The sequence below is a fragment of the Podarcis muralis genome, chromosome 4, assembly GCF_964188315.1.
Source record: "Podarcis muralis chromosome 4, rPodMur119.hap1.1, whole genome shotgun sequence".
Taxonomy (NCBI): domain Eukaryota; kingdom Metazoa; phylum Chordata; class Lepidosauria; order Squamata; family Lacertidae; genus Podarcis; species Podarcis muralis.
The window spans coordinates 27,648,727-27,666,392 of NC_135658.1; the positions used below are offsets into that span (position 1 = coordinate 27,648,727).

A 17,666-nucleotide genomic window follows, 5' to 3' on the forward strand; every position below is an offset into this window, starting at 1 on the left:
CATGACACGGCAGACACACACCATTTGATTGGCAATGCGTACCAACCATATGGAGGCTTGGCCCCCTCAAATATTTTATTGGGGGGCTGAAGGGACCTTGGTCCTTAGGAATTGGCTCCTATGGGCCAGCCATATGTCTGTGGGGAACCTGCAAGCAGGTCCTGGGCACAACAGTTCTTGTCACAAGAGCAAGAGTCATCTCACGTTAATTTGTGCACATGGAACACGGGCATGTGTGCAATATCAGTTTCTGTACTATTTATTGATTGAAAGCTAGGATGTTATTTAGAGCTTTTTTCAGTCCAAAAGTTCTGTCCAAATGAGGAGAGTGGCAGCAATGAAATAGGGGGGTTAAACCACTTCCTCTCTTTTGTATTTTTTGGGGGGTGGGGTGGGGAGGTTGACAGCAGTTTTCAGGGAGGGAGTTTATGGTTCCTTTCCAGCTCCCCCACTCTCTCTCTTACACACACACCTTCTAGAATTTGGAAGAACTGCCTAATCAGAATTAGAAGGAAAAACTGGCCCATGAAAACTTTTACATCTCTTGGCTCTCATGTTGACCTCAAATAACAATCTGCATGTTGCCTGAAATAATTTTAAAGGTCAGGCCTCAAGAGGCATGCACTTATTGAATTGGAAATTGTATTTGTAATATAGCTGTGTAATATGAAAGGTTAAGACAATAATGACATAAAGTCAAATTTGAAGAACAGAACACAAGCACACAAACACTGTTTCTATATTAAACATTCCCATCACTACCTTGGGCAGCCTAAGTACATTTGCTCTGAAATAAATCTTATAGATTTCAGTTAAGTCTACTTCCAACAGAATCTGCGTAGTATTGTGGCCTAAGACGCAGATAATTGACAATTAAATACAGTAATATATTTGATGAATTGTAGGTGTGTAAATGGTTTCATTTATACTTTTCTTTCTGCTCAGCTCGTTAAGTTTGATCGCAGCACCCATCTCTAATTATGGGGTGTGGAACTTGTGGGGGAACTTATGGAGCGTACTACAACTCCCAACATCCATGTCTTGTGGTCCTCCTTCATGAATGACTTCCTTGCATGAAAAGAAAGTGACTTGTGAAGGAGCTGCTCTCATGGAAGTCACACACGAAGGAGAGGAGCAGCACTGCACAAGATCGGATCCTCCCACTAAGATCTCATTGTGTGTGGTGCTTCTTCAGGGAATAGGAAGGAGAGGAGAGGGCTGGCAAGGAGGACAGGCCTTGCGGGCAAGGAAGCTCCAGCCTTCTCCCATGAAGATGCAGCCACATGGTAGGGCTCTTTCCTTTTCATGGTTTCTCCTCCTTCTCACTCATGCCCTCTTCTTCTTCCTGCTTCACGTCCCAACACACACCCTGTAGCAGTCCAGGGCTGTCTCAATCCAGCTCAAACAAGGCCCTTTGAATAGGCCTGATTTCGCTTGGGATTCGGGCCCTGGCCAAATCTGGTTCACAGCCCTAGCAGCAACTCCATACACAACTGCTGGCAGAGCAGCAGCTAGGCATGAAGCCAGCAGTGGCACAGAGAGGGGCTATAGCCCCTCTTCCAGAGAAGCCTGTCAGGGTAAATAGAAGCCAATTTCTGGACTCCCAACTCCCATCAACCCCCAACCAGCAGGCTAGATAGTCTGGGATGATGGGAGCTGTAGTCCAGCTACATCTCAAGGACCAAATATTAGCTTCCCCTCTTGAGTGTTAGCCTTTTCAGCAGGAAAACAAAGGTTTTGGTTTTTAATACTTCTGAAATTATAGGTTGTTGGTTTTTTAAAAAATATATCAGCTGCATTGTTTGTATTAGCAGTTGTGTTCACATTCTTTGTGAGACAATTTGGGGTCTTCATTTTGGCTGAACGGTGGCATCTCTATACCAGGGGTCTGCAACCTTTAAGACAAAAAGAGCCACTTGGACCCGTTTCCGAAGAAAAAACAACAACTGGGAGCCGCAAAACCATTGTGACATTTAAAACAAATATATCTCCGGAGCCGCGATCTGACAGCGGGCGGGAAGGTGACGTCGGGACGGTGCGTGACTAACGCACGCACCGCCCCCATGCGACGTCACAGCCAGTATAGCGCCCGCCACAGTGAGGAGTGTCGGGGCGCACAATGCGCCTCCTCCCCTCGCTAGTATCCGCCCCGGAGCCGCGGCAAAGATGTAAAAGAGCCACATGCAGCTCCGGAGCCGCGGGTTGCAGACCCCTGCTCTATACCCTGACATTGCAGACAACAAAAGTATTAGCTTCCACACTGGAGTGGAAGAAGGTACTCTAGGGCACATGGGGGCCATAGCCAGACTAGGGTTGTGCCCTCTGAGATGCCCGGCGGACAGGTCTCCTGGATAGACCTTCACCCTGGAGAGCACACTGTTTGTGTCCATGGCTAAGCTGGCAATAGAAAGTGAAATTACATTTAGAAGCTGCTTCATTGTTGGAAGGCAAACAGCAGGGCCCAGAGTGTTTGGAGAGGTGCATAGACATCTTGAGACCCTCTTCTGGGAATCAGCTGATCTCATACATTTTATTCTTATTCTTATTATGTATTTTGTGCTTTTATATTGTAATCTTACGTTGTGAACCACCCTAAGATCTACGGGTATAGGGTGGTATAGAAATTTAATTCAACAACAACAACAACAATATACAAAGGAGAAGCATCAGAAACTGCTGCAGTGCCATTCTGCAGAAGTAAATGCCAAAGCTGATGCCCATAGCAGAAGTATGCATTTGAACAGGTGCATTTTGAATTCAAGAACCAGGTGAGTTATTTGCAGACAGCAATTTATTCAGTAATAAAAATAAATTATCCGGACAATTATATTGTTAATAATCTTGTGTTTAACTGTAATTTATGTTTTCGGTTTCTGGTGAAACTCATAGAAAGGCTCACATTCTTATACTTGAAACATGCACAGGATCAGTTTGCAAAGTTCCAGTGGATATATTTCCATTCTCACCCATCTGTTCCATACAGATGATTGAAAAAGGGTGCAATTCATTCCCTTTGAAGTCATCTGCAAAGCTTGCCTTGATTTCAAAAGAGCTTGATTGCATCCTTATTGTTTTCATTCAGTCGTAAACAAGTAGGCTTAGGGGCAGATTGTAGAAATGGAGCATTTCTTGTTGGTGGAAAAATCTCCAGAAGCTAAATTCTGGAGGCGGGGGGAGCATGACTACTCGCATTCAGATTTTGAGTCATGATTTATGTAGGTCATGTGCTGCCTTGTTAAAACATAAATGTCTTGTAAGAGCACTTGAAAAATCATAGCCTGGGGCATGACCCTCAGTGGCAAAGGAAGTTGGGATGCTGCCTTATACAAAGTCAGACGATTGGTCCATCTAGCTTAATAGTGACTGCACTGACTGGCAGTGGCTCTCCAGCAATTCAGACAATGGTCTCACCCAGCCTTATCTGGAGATGTCAGGCACTGAATGTGGAACCTTTTGCATGCAAAGCAAATGCTCTGCCACTGAGCTAGGCCTTTTGCCTCAAATATATCTGAAACTCTCAGATACCTAAATTAAGAGCAGCTGTTATTGACCAGGTGCCCTTTGTATGTTTTGGACCACTCCTTCCATAATCCCTGTCTATTAGCCATGCTGTCTCGGACTGATGGGAGTTTGGTCTTTTATTTTAATAATAACTGCCCACCATTTGGAAATACAGCATGCAAGGTTAAAACAATAAGAATACATTAAATCTGCCTGTAAAACCAACTGGAGCAGTATCTAACTTTACTACCCAGAAAATGCCTGATTAAATAACTTGTCTAAGGAAGCACTGAAAAGAACAAATTGTTGCTACCCTTCTAATTTCCAGGGGACTGTATGCCAAAGTGTGGATTGTGGTCCAAGACATCTAGAGGGCACCTGGTTGGGGGAGGTTGATTGAGAAAGAGGGTGGTGTTCAACTCAGGCTGTAGATGCACTTTACATTTAAAGCAGTCTTGTACCACTTTAAGCGGGTGGCGCTGTGGGTAAAACCTCAGTGCCTAGGACTTGCCGATTGTAAGGTCGGCGGTTCGAATCCCCGCGGTGGGGTGAGCTCCCGCCGTTCGGTCCTGGCTCCTGCCAACCTAGCAGTTCGAAAGCACCCTTAGGTGCAAGTAGATAAATAGGGACCGCTTTATAGCGGGAAGGTAACGGCGTTTCCGTGCGCTGCGCTGGTGCTGGCTCGCCAGCTGCAGCTTCGTCATGCTGGCCACGTGACCCGGAAGTGTCTTCGAACAGTGCCGGCTCACGGCCTCTTGAGCGAGATGAGCACGCAACCCCAGAGTCGGTGACGACTGGCCTTCGGGCAGGGGTACCTTTACCTTTACCTTTACCTTTACCACTTTAAGCAGCCAATGGCTAGCCTCAAAGAATCATGGGAGCTGTAGTTTGTTAAGGGTGCTGAGAGTTTAGAGGATAGCACTATTACCTCTCACAGAGTTACAGTTCCCAGAGTTCCCTGGGAAAAGGGATTGATTGTTAAACCACTCTGAGAATTCTAAGTCTGTGATAGCAATGGGTTCTGTTAACAACTCTCAGCACCCTGAAACTACAGTTCCCAAGATTTTTTAAAGAGAGGGAGTCATTACTGTATTGGAGTATGAGACTACTTTAAATGTATAGTGTAGAATAGACCCATTAATGGACCTAACGTAGTCCTGTTCATTAACTTAAATGGGTTTACTCTGAGTAAAACTTCACAGTGTCTCTGTGATCATTAAAGCAGGGAGTTTTCAAAGCAGATTTTCTCTGTCAGATTTTCCCACCCACACAAAAAGTGCAGAGAACCCAAAGCGTGCTTTGCTTCTTGCTTCCCTCCTGTCAGTCCTTCCCTAGAAGTAGTTCTTAGTGATAATTTGTTCCTGAATCTGCCTTAGCTCAGTGAATAGCAGGCACAAAAGGAGGATATGTACAAGGATGCAACCAACTGTTACCTGAAGATGCAAGAGAAGAAGGGGAGGTTCCAGCTCCCCAAAGAGGGTGTTTTTTGTGGTTAATTTGGACTATTTCTTTTAAGTACAGAAACTGAGGGCATTCTGCCTTGACATAATTTGTGTCCATGCTGTCCCTGAAATTGCCTGCCATACAAGTGCTTAATAATTGTCTAAACCCGCCCCCCTTTTCAAACCGCACACTATTAACTAACAACTGCACAACATTTTTCAGACTTCACATGTTCTGCTAACTGCACACTAAACACACACACACACACCTTGGAATAAAGTATATTAAGATTAATTAGTGCATTGCTGAAGTATTCTGAAATATGGAAGAGTATCAGAAAACCAGAAATTTTAAGTTAGGTCATTGTGATGATTTCCGGCAGTTTGCAGAAATGCATGCCTGCTTGCTAACTGGTTTCTTGTTTACAACATTCAGTTTCATCTCTTTTTTAAAAACATGAGTCAACTCTGCATACTGTGAGGGAAAATAAAACATTCAATTTGCTACAGGTGGTGGCAGAGTTCTGTTGCTTGGCAACCTTAAATGTTGCATGGTAGATTTCTCAAACTCACTGTTCAGGCCTATAAATACCCAGCAAAGGGGGCTGGGGTGGGGAAACACCTACAGTACTATTGATTTATCTCCTTGGTAGGGTTTCTTTCTGGGGGGTGGAAAACCACCTACTATAAACATATCTCCTTGATAAGTTTTTTTTAGGGCTTGTTTTTGTGCAACACCTTGTAACAAAATGTTTCATCATGTGCCATGCATTGTTTGTTTATTATCATTTATTTGTTTGTTTGTTTGTTTACTTATTCAAAGCATTAAATTTGTTTCATTTCTAGGCAGTGTACTTAACAACAATCCACATAAAATGGGACAATCAAACGAAAAGTATTTATCATAAAACCAAACGCTACCTTTAAAATTCCCACTGGAACAAGTCTTGGTCAGGCACCAGAAATTCAGCAAGAAGGGTGCCTGTCTAATCTCACTGGGGAGGGAGAATCACAGCTAGCTATACCCTTTAGTAGGATATTCCATTTCACCAACATGGTGGTTCTCCCCCCACCCCCAAGCCCCATCACTCAGGATTTCATGCCCATGCAGTGTGTTTAGTCTTCATCAAGCTGTTTATGACTTTCTGGACTTCTTCGAACTTTGAGGCTCCCCAAGCGTGCTGATGTCTTCCCTGGCTGTGCCAGGATGGTTCCATTGTGGTCCACACTCTGACAAGTGTTAGCTTTTAGTATACAGGTGGCTTCCCTCTTACGCGGAGTTACGTTCTTGGCCCCCGTTCACATAAGTGAATTTGTAAAGTGGGTAGCACCTTTTAAACACCCTCTCTGCCATTCTCTCTTCAATCCATACCAAAAATACTGTATCCCAAAAATACCCAAAACTGGAATTGAAGCTCTGAAGCCGGCTGGAGGATGCGCAGGAAAGCTACCCTGTGCACCCGGGGTGCGCTCCCGTTGCTCGGTCCCAGCGCCTGCCAACCTAGCAGTTCGAAAGCACCCCCAGGTGCAAGTAGATAAATAGGGACCGCTTACTAGCGGGTAAACGGCGTTTCCGTGTGCGGCTCTGGCTCGCCAGGGTAGCTTCGTCACGCTGGCCATGTGACCCGGAAGTGTCTGGGGACAGCGCTGGCTCCCGGCCTATAGAGTGAGATGAGCGCACAACCCTAGAGTCTGTCAAGACTGGCCCGTACGGGCAGGGGTACCTTTACCTTTACCACACATATACCTGGTCGTGTGTGAGTTGATCATGCATAAGTAGGGGGATACCTGCATAGAATAGCATCTGAGGTACGCTCAGCTTTCGTGATTGTTGCCATTGACGTGCATACAATTTTTGGACTGAAAGATGTCCCTGAGCTTCATAACTCTTTGACTGGAAAATTGTAAGCCTCAGTGATCCATAATACTTCAAATAATGATTCGAGAAGTGTGATGCCCCCAAATTCTTCTCTGCTTTGGATTTTAATCTGAGCCCATGGAAAACGGAACCCTTTTGTCCCACTCAACTTGTTTGCTTGCTTCCAATCCGCCTCCCATTCACCAATTTATCCTATGACACTTATGACCTATGACTGGTAAATACAGATTTGAAGAACAAGGCCCACTGGCCAATTGTGGCCCTTCTTAGCACCACAGACTTCAATCCAAGCTAGCGATCCAAGAAATCTTTTAAGGCTGAGTCATCCGATGTCAAGTGATTGATGGGTATGAGGCCCCACCCACATGTCAAAATGCCCTGCCGGGGGTCCAGGATTCTGTTTCCTGCTTCTAAAACAAATAGGCAAATAAACAGGTAACCCCTTCTCCTCACACAGCTGCCTAACTTGCTTGCCACCTTGACACTTTGTTGGTGGGGCTGAGGTGCTTCAGTGGCTGGGGCTCCCCTTGTGCTGATAGATGTTTAGATGATAAACTAAATTTGACTGGGAAGCCAGCATGGAGAGCAGAGATACCCACCCCTTTCTCCCAGTCTAGATCTCTCACCCTCATGCTGACTATTACTTTGTGGAGGGAGAAATACACGCATCTGTCATGGCAAAAGGATTAAGCACCCTCCTCCAGTCCCCTAATCAAATTAACAGCCCCTCAGCTTTATTTAGTTTTTTTAAATGGTCATGAGATCAATAACGGGTCTCCCAGCACAACACACAGTTTGTCTTTAAGTTAATATATTTTGCAGCTTGAAATTGGATTACTAATGACCTACCTCACAAAGCTTGACTTGAGATAGAGTGTATGAAATCAAGACCGAGAAAAGCCTTTGAGCACTAAATAAACTATTGTTAAATTCACTTGATAACAAAATGTAGAGCTGAGTGTCACCATTATCTGATGGCATCCGTCTCCCAGAGGCTTCATATAAATATTAAACAAGGTAGAATGACAAGTGGACCTTATAAGACTGTTCCCAAGGCAGTTCTTAGTTACCTAGCCAATTTCAAGGTGTTACAGTTAGTATATAAAGCCCTTAACAACTTGTGACCAGTTTACAAGATCACCTTACCTCACGTATGCCCACTTCACCTATTCGATTGGCGAAATTGGCACTACTACAAGTGCCACAGAATACCCATTCCACATTTGTCACAACTCGATCGTTTAGTGTGGCAGCACTTACACTTTGCAACTCCCTGCCTATTGAGATCAAGCAGGCCCCTTCACTGTACTCTTTTCGGCAGCTGCTAAAAACATAATTGTTTGGACAAGCCTACCCAGATGCTTAGAAAGTTGAGGTAATTTTAATCTGGTTTAGTAATTTAATTTAAAGCATGGTTGCAAATTCATCTTGATTTTAATGTTTTATCTTTTGTAAAGCACTTTGAGGGTTCGTTTCTTGTTTTTGTTTTTACAATCAAGCAGTGTATAGATTTTATGAAATAAATAAATAGTTCCCATGAACTTTAAGGTCTATCTTTTGAATGCAATTAAAGAAAAAGTGACCCAGGGACTCCTGGGTCTAGCAGTCCAGCAGTCTTCTGGCCCAATCAGCACATTCTTAGGTGACATTTACAGTCTCACAGTAAGCACTGCTCTCCACTTCCCCATGACAGGGCAGCCATCTGACACCAGGCATGAAAAATATTTCTCCACATATATATGTATGGTTAGGTCCTGCTGAGAAAGTTAGCCACCAGAGTTTCACCATGACCTGTGGTAGGACAGACACTCAGTATTTATGGTTATTATTAATGTTGTGCTTAGTTTCAAATATATTACTTAACTTCATTTTTGTGATGTGTGAAAAAATCTGTACCACCAACATTAAGAAAAATAATGGGCGAACAGATGAGTTTTAAGCAGTCACCTAAATGCCAGTACTGTAGTGCCTGTTCATTAGAGTGCATTCCAAGGGGCAGGTGCCAACACACTAAAGACCCTGGCCTTAGTAGACATATGACAAAATTTTTGGGCACATGACACTGCTAAGACTTTCTTTCCCAAGGATCCAAGTTACCATGCAGGGGTAAACAAGGCAAGGTGTTCCCAAAGGTACATTTTTGCAGTGTATTGGATGTCAGGGACTGCTTGGGATAGCATTTAAAAACTTTTTATAAATAAATGCATTTTGACTTTCTTTCTTCTTTTAGAAAAGAAAAAAACAAGGCCCAGCAAATGCCTAGTTAACATTGACTGTTTGAACTTTTGCCTTCAAGCTTAACTTCTGGGGTTTTGACACTTGGCTTCCCTAGACTTTTGGTTAGTGGATGCAAGGTTTTGAAATATTCATTTCACATTTGGATATCTTTGATCTACGTTTTCTTTTAAGCAACAGCGAATGCCAGCTTTCTAGTCTTAATTAAGGATGTATGGGCAGAGATCATCTGTGTTAACAAGGCATATAGTCTGCTTGTCAGATTACAGTTGAATTCAGCAGAAAGGTTTTGCCATTTAATTCTATGAAATATGCACGTTAAAAACATTCAAAAGATAGAAGGTTAAAGGAGAAGCTTCCCAGCGTGAACTGCACAATCCGCAAAAAATATTTCTTCCTTAATTACCATGCACCAGAGAGCACATTAGAGCCTTCCATTTTCTTCCCCTAGTTGGGGGCCATTTACAGAGCTCTGCATTCAGCTTCAGTTGCTGGAACTAAATATACTTGTCAGTAGAGATGTTGCCAAAGTTTGTAATTACCTAATTCAGAATATGAATTGGTCCATCTTGTGATGCTTAGATGTATTATGAGTTAAGCATCACTTCCTGCAAATAAGTTGTTCTCCGGCTCGGCATGCAAAATAAGATTCTGCACGTGTCTGGTGGCTGGCATTCAGGCTAGCTAGGGCATCTTGCAGCAGACACATCCCCAGGTTCATAATCTCAATATAGCTCTAAATGATGGTTCTGAAGCTACAGCCCCCTTCGCACATTAAATGTGCACAGGGGCAAGGCCTGCTGAAAGGGGCTGCAGAGGGCTCATGCCTTTAGCCTAGTCTCTGATGCGGCAAAGCTCATCCTGTCTCCTACCCAACATTGTCCATGAGCTGGAGGAAGGTTGGAATGTGCTAAGCTTGCCAAAGAAGCAACTTGCATAGTCTACAAGGGGCTGGGAAGGGATGTGAAAGCATGTGCTAGGCAAGCATACAGGGGCCCCAGTCTACCTCTATGGCCACATTTGCACCATACATTTAAGAACATAATAATATGTTTTGTGGATCTTTTGTTCTGAGTCTGCTGCTTAGCTTATTTTTTTAGTTGTTCTGCTAATAGTGGTTTATAAGAGGTGATTGTTTTGTAAATGGGTCCAGATGGGACTTCAGTCAGACCCAGCAGGAACTCTTTTTACTTTTGTTGATGAGCATCTCCTCTGTTTGGGTCAAGTTCCTCAATTGTTTTTTGATTCCATCCTTCCATTAAACCATTCATTGCACCCTGCTATGTTGTTTTGGGAGGGTGAGCTGTCAATGCAACTATTTCCAGGTGACGACATGATAAAGTACATGTGTGTGGAACCATCAATGCATATGTGTTTATTTTATGAATTAAAAGGAGGACTCTGGGAGGGGGGAGCATTCTTTCCCCGGTTTCTTACAGAAAGCTTGTAATTACTGAACCAGTTCTTCTGTATGAAGCTGAGAAGAATTCATCCATAAACTAAACATGATGCTAAAAATTCTAGTTAGTATGCAAGGGATTGGGTAGGAGAGCTTTGAAATGGCTCAGAAATATGCTTTGGCAAATATGCTCTATTTCCCCCCCTTTATTTCAAAATTTCCGCCCGAGTTGGTATGTTGTGACTTCAGCCAGAATATTGTTAACAAACAGAATTGTGGATTTCAGTGCATCCGCATAGGTCTCCCCAGGGAACTGTCAATTTTACCAAGGTGTCTGTATAAATAGTGGGAATTATGAAAATGCAACTGCACTGTTGCATTTAGGATGAGACAGGTGAGGAGAATGAGGAGGAGAGAGCCTGTAGGCCCTGTGGGCAGCCAGAGCTTGCATTGCCACCCTCTGGGAGGGGGAGGGGCACTGCCCCACTTTTCCATCAGCTGAGCAAAGCTCTTCCAGCCTCCACTGAGATCTCTGGTCTGCAGGAGCATGGGGAGGGCCAGCATCCCTCCTTCCCCTCCCAAAGTGACTGATGTCAAGGTGGAAAAGGGAGAGCTCAGTCTCCTTCAAACCACATTTTCACAGTTCAGCCCCTGCCATTTGATCCTCCTCCTCCATCTGGTCCTGCCAATCTGATCCTGACCCTGACAGTATTGTTGGACTCACGATAGCTGGGCCCAGGGTTAAAGAAAAGCAGGGTTATCCAATCTGGTACCCTCCAGATGTTATTGGACTCCCATCAGACCCAGGCAGCGTTGCCAGTGGTGAGAGATGATGGGAGTTGTAGTCCAACAAATATCTGGTGGGCGCCAGGCTCAGGAGGGCTGCTATAAGTGTCTCCTCCGGTCACACAACACTGGAAGTGTTCTTTAATTACACTATTATTATTTGGTTGTGTCTAAAGGGCTTTAAGAGATTTTCACACTGAAGGTTGCAGGGATATTATTAAAGCATCATGGCAGAAACGCATCATTGATATTATCCTATGATCTGAATTCCATTTTTTAAATCTCAAGTTTCTCAAATAGCACAAAAGAAAACAAATAAGATACGGTTGAATTATGATCATAATCTTAAACTAAATTGAATCCCATCTCAACGTGGCAGTAATCTCTTCCACAACTTACTTTGTGAGGCTTACTAGTGAAGGATGACCCCATTTTATTGACCCAGTTATATTCTTATTATATTGAGCGACTTGCAGTTCCCACAACAGGAGAATTGGAGGTTAAGGAAAGCTTATTGCCTTAGAAAGGCTCACGAGCTCTGTGCCTGCCTTTTGATGTGAGCATGTTTCATTTTCTTTTTAATACTTATATTAAGCTGCTAATAAATTCTCTCGTGTCGAGGCAAGGTATTTGGTTAGATTGGGATTTTCCTCAAATGTTTTCACTGCAAAGGTTTCTGACAATAGAATCAGTAGCAAGAAAGCAGTCTGCTGCTAATTTTTTTAAACGTATAGCATGTCTAAACATACTTTAAATGCATTACGATGAATAATTTGGTCAGAAAGGTAACACCTGCTGTCTTGGGTTGTTTGCTACATGCGCTGTCAAGTCTCCACAGCAATCTGGCAAAGAAAAAAAGCAGTCTTGCTTCTCTCCAGGTAACTGTTGGCTCTCTCTGTTTCTGCACTTCTCTAGCAATAGAAATCTGCAACTTAGAAACAGCACAGTTTGATATCTCTTCTTAAGTATTCCGTAAAATATGTGCGATAACGAAATGATAGTAGAAATTTCAAAGAACTTCAACTAGAGATTCCCAGTTACGATGTGAATGAATGATCGCTGATAATCTGGATCACAGCTGAATGGCGATTTGTCAACTACTGCAGGCCAATCATTTTGGAGGAAGGAGATAGTTGTCTTGGGCTGCTTCCAGAGTACAATATAAGCCATACCTTAAGAACTTTCACTCTGAAGTACACACAGTAATCCTACGAGAGTAAAAAGCTATGAAGTTGCCTTATCAAATCATAGACCTATCCAGCCTAGTATTGTCAACACTGAGTGGCAGCAGCTTCCTAGGATTCCAGCCCCACTGAAGATGCTCAGCCCCGCCCCCCATTATAAACAAAAGGCATTAAATGCTGAGTTTCCTTCAGAGACAGAGAGGAAGTTATCCCTCACTTGTCCAGAGGCTCTTTCTTGAAAGCATCTTGTAAGCTGTTCCCAAAGATGATGGTGGGAAGAGAAACAACATCTGGAAACAGGATCATTAATGCGAAACCTGCACCCCCGTCCCCAAAGAGAGCAGGGATTTCCCATCATTGAGCAGCTACCCTTTTTGTATCCATTTGCTTAATCAATACGTATTGACAGCATTTAGGTTCACATTTCCATGATCTAATTGGAGAATTAGATTTACTCTGTGGGGCACCCACCTGTTTTTAGTTCTTAGCATGTCAGGTTTCTACCATGCCGTTTGTCCAATCAAGGCATGAGGACAATAATAATAACTGTACTGTAACAATTAGGCCAAACAGAGCTCTGAGCAGAATTATGAAAATTCCATGTTCCTAATGCTTCTAGAGCTACTTACAGATGAAATGAGAGTTTTTCATTATAAAAATCTTTATTTTTATTTTTCAGCAATCTGTTTAAACCTGGGATGCAAAATCTGTGAATCCCTCTTTCCTCAGAACTCTGGGAATTGTAGCTCTGAGACCGTTTGAATAACTAAGTAAGACTGGTTCATGTGATGCAAAATTCCTGTAAAGGAAACAATTTCTATGTAGGAATTAGACTTCAACCTGGAATAAGTAAAGGGTAAAGGGACCCCTAACCATTAGGTCCAGTCGTGGCCGACTCTGGGCTTGCGGCGCTCATCTCGCTTTATTGGCCGAGGGAGCTGGCGTACAGCTTCCGGGTCATGTGGCCAGCATGACTAAGCTGCTTCTGGCGAACCAGAGGAGCGCACGGAAACGCCGTTTACCTTCCCGCCGGTGCAGTACCTATTTATCTACTTGCACTTTGACATGCTTTTGAACTGCTAGGTTGGCAGGAGCAGGGACCGAGCAACGGGAGCTCACCCCGTCGCGGGGATTTGAACCGCCAACCTTCTGATTGGCAAGTCCTAGGCTCTGTGGTTTAACCCACAGTGCCACCTACGTCCCTTCACCACCCGGAATACCTGATCATAAATGGCAACTGTACTCACATTTATTTGCTGTACCCAGGTACGTGTTCTGGAAAGCAGTCTATAGTCCACTGTGAGAGCCTGGCAAAACACAGCCCATTTCACAAAAGAAACCTTTCAGCAACCATTCTATTTTTCTACCTACACATTTTTTTCATAGGTTCCTTCCTGGCAGGTAACCAAGTTTACTTGCCTACTAATAACTTATTCTTCTTGTGCTGTATGTTTATATCCAGGTTGCTAGGCAGATTATTTCCTAGTTACATGCTTAACTAGGAAGAAAATGCTTATAAAGTGCTATGAGGTGCATGTAGCAGCAGGATGCTTCAGAGCTAGGAGCGAGAGGCTGAAATAATGATAGCGGCTACAGCTTTGGATGGAATTTTTTTGCACAAGATACTTGTGATTGTAATATACACACTGTTTTATGTTGTGCCTTTATTTTCATTAATGTTTGAAAATGCTTCTGCGGACAGTAAGAAAAGCATTCAACTGAAGAAATGTAAGTGGCATGTATATATTCATTATGAAGTAGATGTTTTGCAAATCTTTAAACTCCCCCTCACTCCATCTGTTACATTTTAAAAGTCTGCCTACAATTGCACAAAAATCCAGCTGAATGAAGCTTTATGTTCTAAACTTCTTAGAAGCGTATCACAGATTCATAGAGCTGGAAGAGACGCTGAGGCTCATCTAGTCTAAACCCCCTGCAATGCAGGAATATGCAGCTGTTCTGTACAGGGATCAAACTTGGGACCTTGGCATTATCAGAACCATGCTCTAACCATATGATAAAATAGAAATTAAGTGTTGCCTTAGCTGGCGGGTAGCCTCCCAGAATTGTGCCTTCCAGATGTTTTTGTTGGACTACAACTCTCAGCATCCCTGTCTGTTGACCATGTTGGCTGGGGCTGATGGGAGTTGGAGCCCAACAGCATATTGAAAGCACCACATGGCTACCCCTGCCTTAGCTGATAGCTATGTAATGATGAGGGTTGCACAAGCTGCATTCAGTTTATGATCAGGGAAGCTGACAGCATAATCCTATCCGTGTTCACTCAGATGTCACACTAATTTCAATGGTACTTGCTTCCAAATAAAAGTGTAGTATGGGGCTTACACCTGCCAACCTAGCAGTTCAAAAGCACGTCAAAGTGCAAGTAGATAAATAGTTACCACTCTGGCGGGAAGGTAAACGGCGTTTCCGTGCGCTGCTCTGGTTCGCCAGAAGCGGCTTAGTCATGCTGGCCACATGACCCGGAAGCTGTACGCCGGCTCCCTCGGCCAGTAAAGTGAGATGAGCGCCGCAACCCCAGAGTTGGCCACGACTGGACCTAATGGTCAGGGGTCCTTTTACCTTTACCTATGGGGCTTACGCCTGTGTAACGATTATTATTTACTGAACATTTTTTTAAAATACTGAACATTAAAATATAAAAACAGTGTTTAAAAGGAGGGTAGAAGCGAAACCATATAAAAAGGAAAACAATGTAACAACTGATCCCATATGATGACAGTGCTGGTTGTGGACAGAACTTAACAATACTATTACTAACACTAAACTGGGAAGAAAAATAATTTTGATATATTAAGTGGTATATAAAAGCATTTTAAATGAATATTTTTTAAAAAAATAATGCAAAAGATTGTCCTGTCAATATTTTTAGGCCCTCAAAGCATATGCCTTTAGGTGACGGAACTTTCTGTTCCCAAGTTTTTCGCTTAAAGTTTGTCCAGATTTACCTTGAATTTTGCAGTGTCAAAGATGGAAGAGGAAGCAAGAAATCTGAAATCAGAGAACATGATATTCCTGCTGAAACATGTTTTTAAATTGTGTCTTCCATGGAAACCACATTCCATGGAAGACAGAGCAGCAAAACTCAGCAGTAAGGTAGTAAGTGGACTTGAAGGCCAGAAACTTAATATTGGCAGGCTGAAATTCCTGCCTCTGAAACTAGTGATGCAAATTATAGCCTGATGGAATAACTGGCTCATGACATCAGGGTTTGACACTGTAGCTGCTGTATAATAGCTGGGTACAGAAATGACTATAGTTGTTTTCAAGAATACTGTATGTCAATGGAATGCTCACATTTTCCTTTCTCACTGGGAAATACAGACGTTTCCTCAGTAACTCATGTTGAAGGGTAATAAATGGTTAAACACAACTCTGCTTTGGGTAGACTTATTAGGCAAAGGTTAGTGATAGGGTTGCTTTCTGTGTTTTACAGGAATCTTACCTTTGAGTGTCTGCAGGTTGATAGACTTGTGCATTTCAATTCCTGTTTCAGAAAATAAGCTTTAAGGATCACTACTGTATCTCCGGCCTTGACTAATTTTCCAGATTGTTGGTAAGGGTTTCTAAGCATACCAAGAGGCCAACAGCAAAGAGGACCGTAACTAAGCAGGAAGATAATATTATAGCCACATCTATTGTTTGGAAACATATTCACTCAATACAATATGAATCACTGACCCAGCAGAAGCTCCACTTGGCTGAAGGGAAAGATGTGATTTTTGCTGATTCCCACTTTCTCCTATTGCAGGGGTGAGAAACCTTTTGAGCCTGAGGGTTGTATTCTCTCATGACCAACTTTCTGGAGGCCACATGCCAGGGGTGGGCAGGGCCAGAGCAAAAGTGGGTGGAGCAAGAGAATGGATGCTACTCTTACCTTTGAACAGTAGACTATATTCCAGCTGTGCGAAAGTCAGAGGTACACACACACACACACAACCCCCATCTCCATCCAGACCATAGAGGCCTTATCACAGTTCAAATGGTTCAGAGTACTGACAGCCCTGGAAAGATGCATTTAGCACCCAGGTCTGAAGTTTCCCACCTCTGCCCTATAGCGCCCTATGCCCCTGCCCCTGCTTCCACTCCAGAGGGTTGGGAAACAGTCCAGAACAGCGTTGAAGATAATGGTGGAGATTTCCAAAGGGACAGGGAATCAGATGCTAATCACAGTCCTCCTGCTGCTGCCTTGGCTGGGTAAGAGCCTTTGTTGCATTTAATTCTAAAATGTATTCATTACAGGGTCAACAATAGTAGTACACAGAGATGTAATAAAATAATAAATGATAAAACAAATGAATACAATAACATACTCCCCATTTCATCAGAGTTTTTCATTCCTGTTGATTGCTTTCTTTCCCTTGCAGTTTAATTACTAGGGAGTCAGGAGACTGACTCTGTTCTCTTTGTAGTTAACAGCTATTGACATTCCTAGCATCCCTGAATGGGCCTAGTCTCTGCTTATGAAACACAGCGACACGATTTCCAGGCGTTTGCGTGTCAGCAGGGATATTGGAAACGAAACCTGATAAACACTGTGACGCATTGAATCAAATGAGGGAATTTGTTTGAATAGCGGCTCCTAATTTTGCAGCTGAGGACAAATCAATATTACAGTTGCTGATAGCAAATTTTTGTTAATTAACCAGTGGAAATTTTGTTTACAGCAAAGAATGTTGATTGCCGGCTATTTCAAATGTGAGCTAGGTATTGTCAGATTAACACATATGCTGCATGCAATTTTGGGGGGAGTATGATACATATAATGCATTTTCTTCGATGTTCCGATGCATCTTCTGCAGTTTGGAGGCTGGGCCCAATGAGGAGAGGGCAAAGCTGAGTTGTGCTTTGTCTCTTAGGGACACAGGAACCTGCCTGATATAGAGTCTGACCATTGCACCTTATAGCTCAATATTGTCTGCACTGACTGCCAGCTGCTCTCCAGGGTTTCTTTCAGGAGTCTTTCCAAGCCCTACCTGGAGATTCCAGGGATTGAACCTGGGACTGATGACCCTTCTACTGACCTATAGCTCTCTTCCTGTACTCTAGGGGCAGGGAACCTGTGACCCTCCAGGTATTGCTGGACTACAAGTTAAACACATAGTAAGAGGCACAGTGAGACTTAGCTTTGAAATGTTTTGCTCTCCTCTTCAAGCCATTGGCCAGAGCTCAGCCCAACCCAGAAGAGCCTGCTGACTGGCGAGTTCTATTGGCTAGCC

The 17,666-nt window shown here is 43.3% G+C and overlaps 1 protein-coding gene across 2 annotated transcripts in view; it reads left to right on the forward strand.

Annotated features, from left to right (window-relative positions):
* The window catches only part of MTUS2 (microtubule associated scaffold protein 2), a 308,744-nt gene that overhangs the window by 127,936 nt on the left and 163,142 nt on the right, over positions 1-17,666 (forward strand). The window contains exon 1 of one of the 2 annotated variants that reach the window (XM_028726409.2): positions 1,216-1,286. The exons of the other annotated variant lie outside the window; for it this stretch is intronic. Coding sequence (XP_028582242.2) covers positions 1,268-1,286 — 19 coding nt within the window. The 5' untranslated portion in view covers positions 1,216-1,267. Of the gene's footprint in view, positions 1-1,215; positions 1,287-17,666 lie in introns of those variants that run through there. 2 annotated transcript variants of the gene reach the window in all.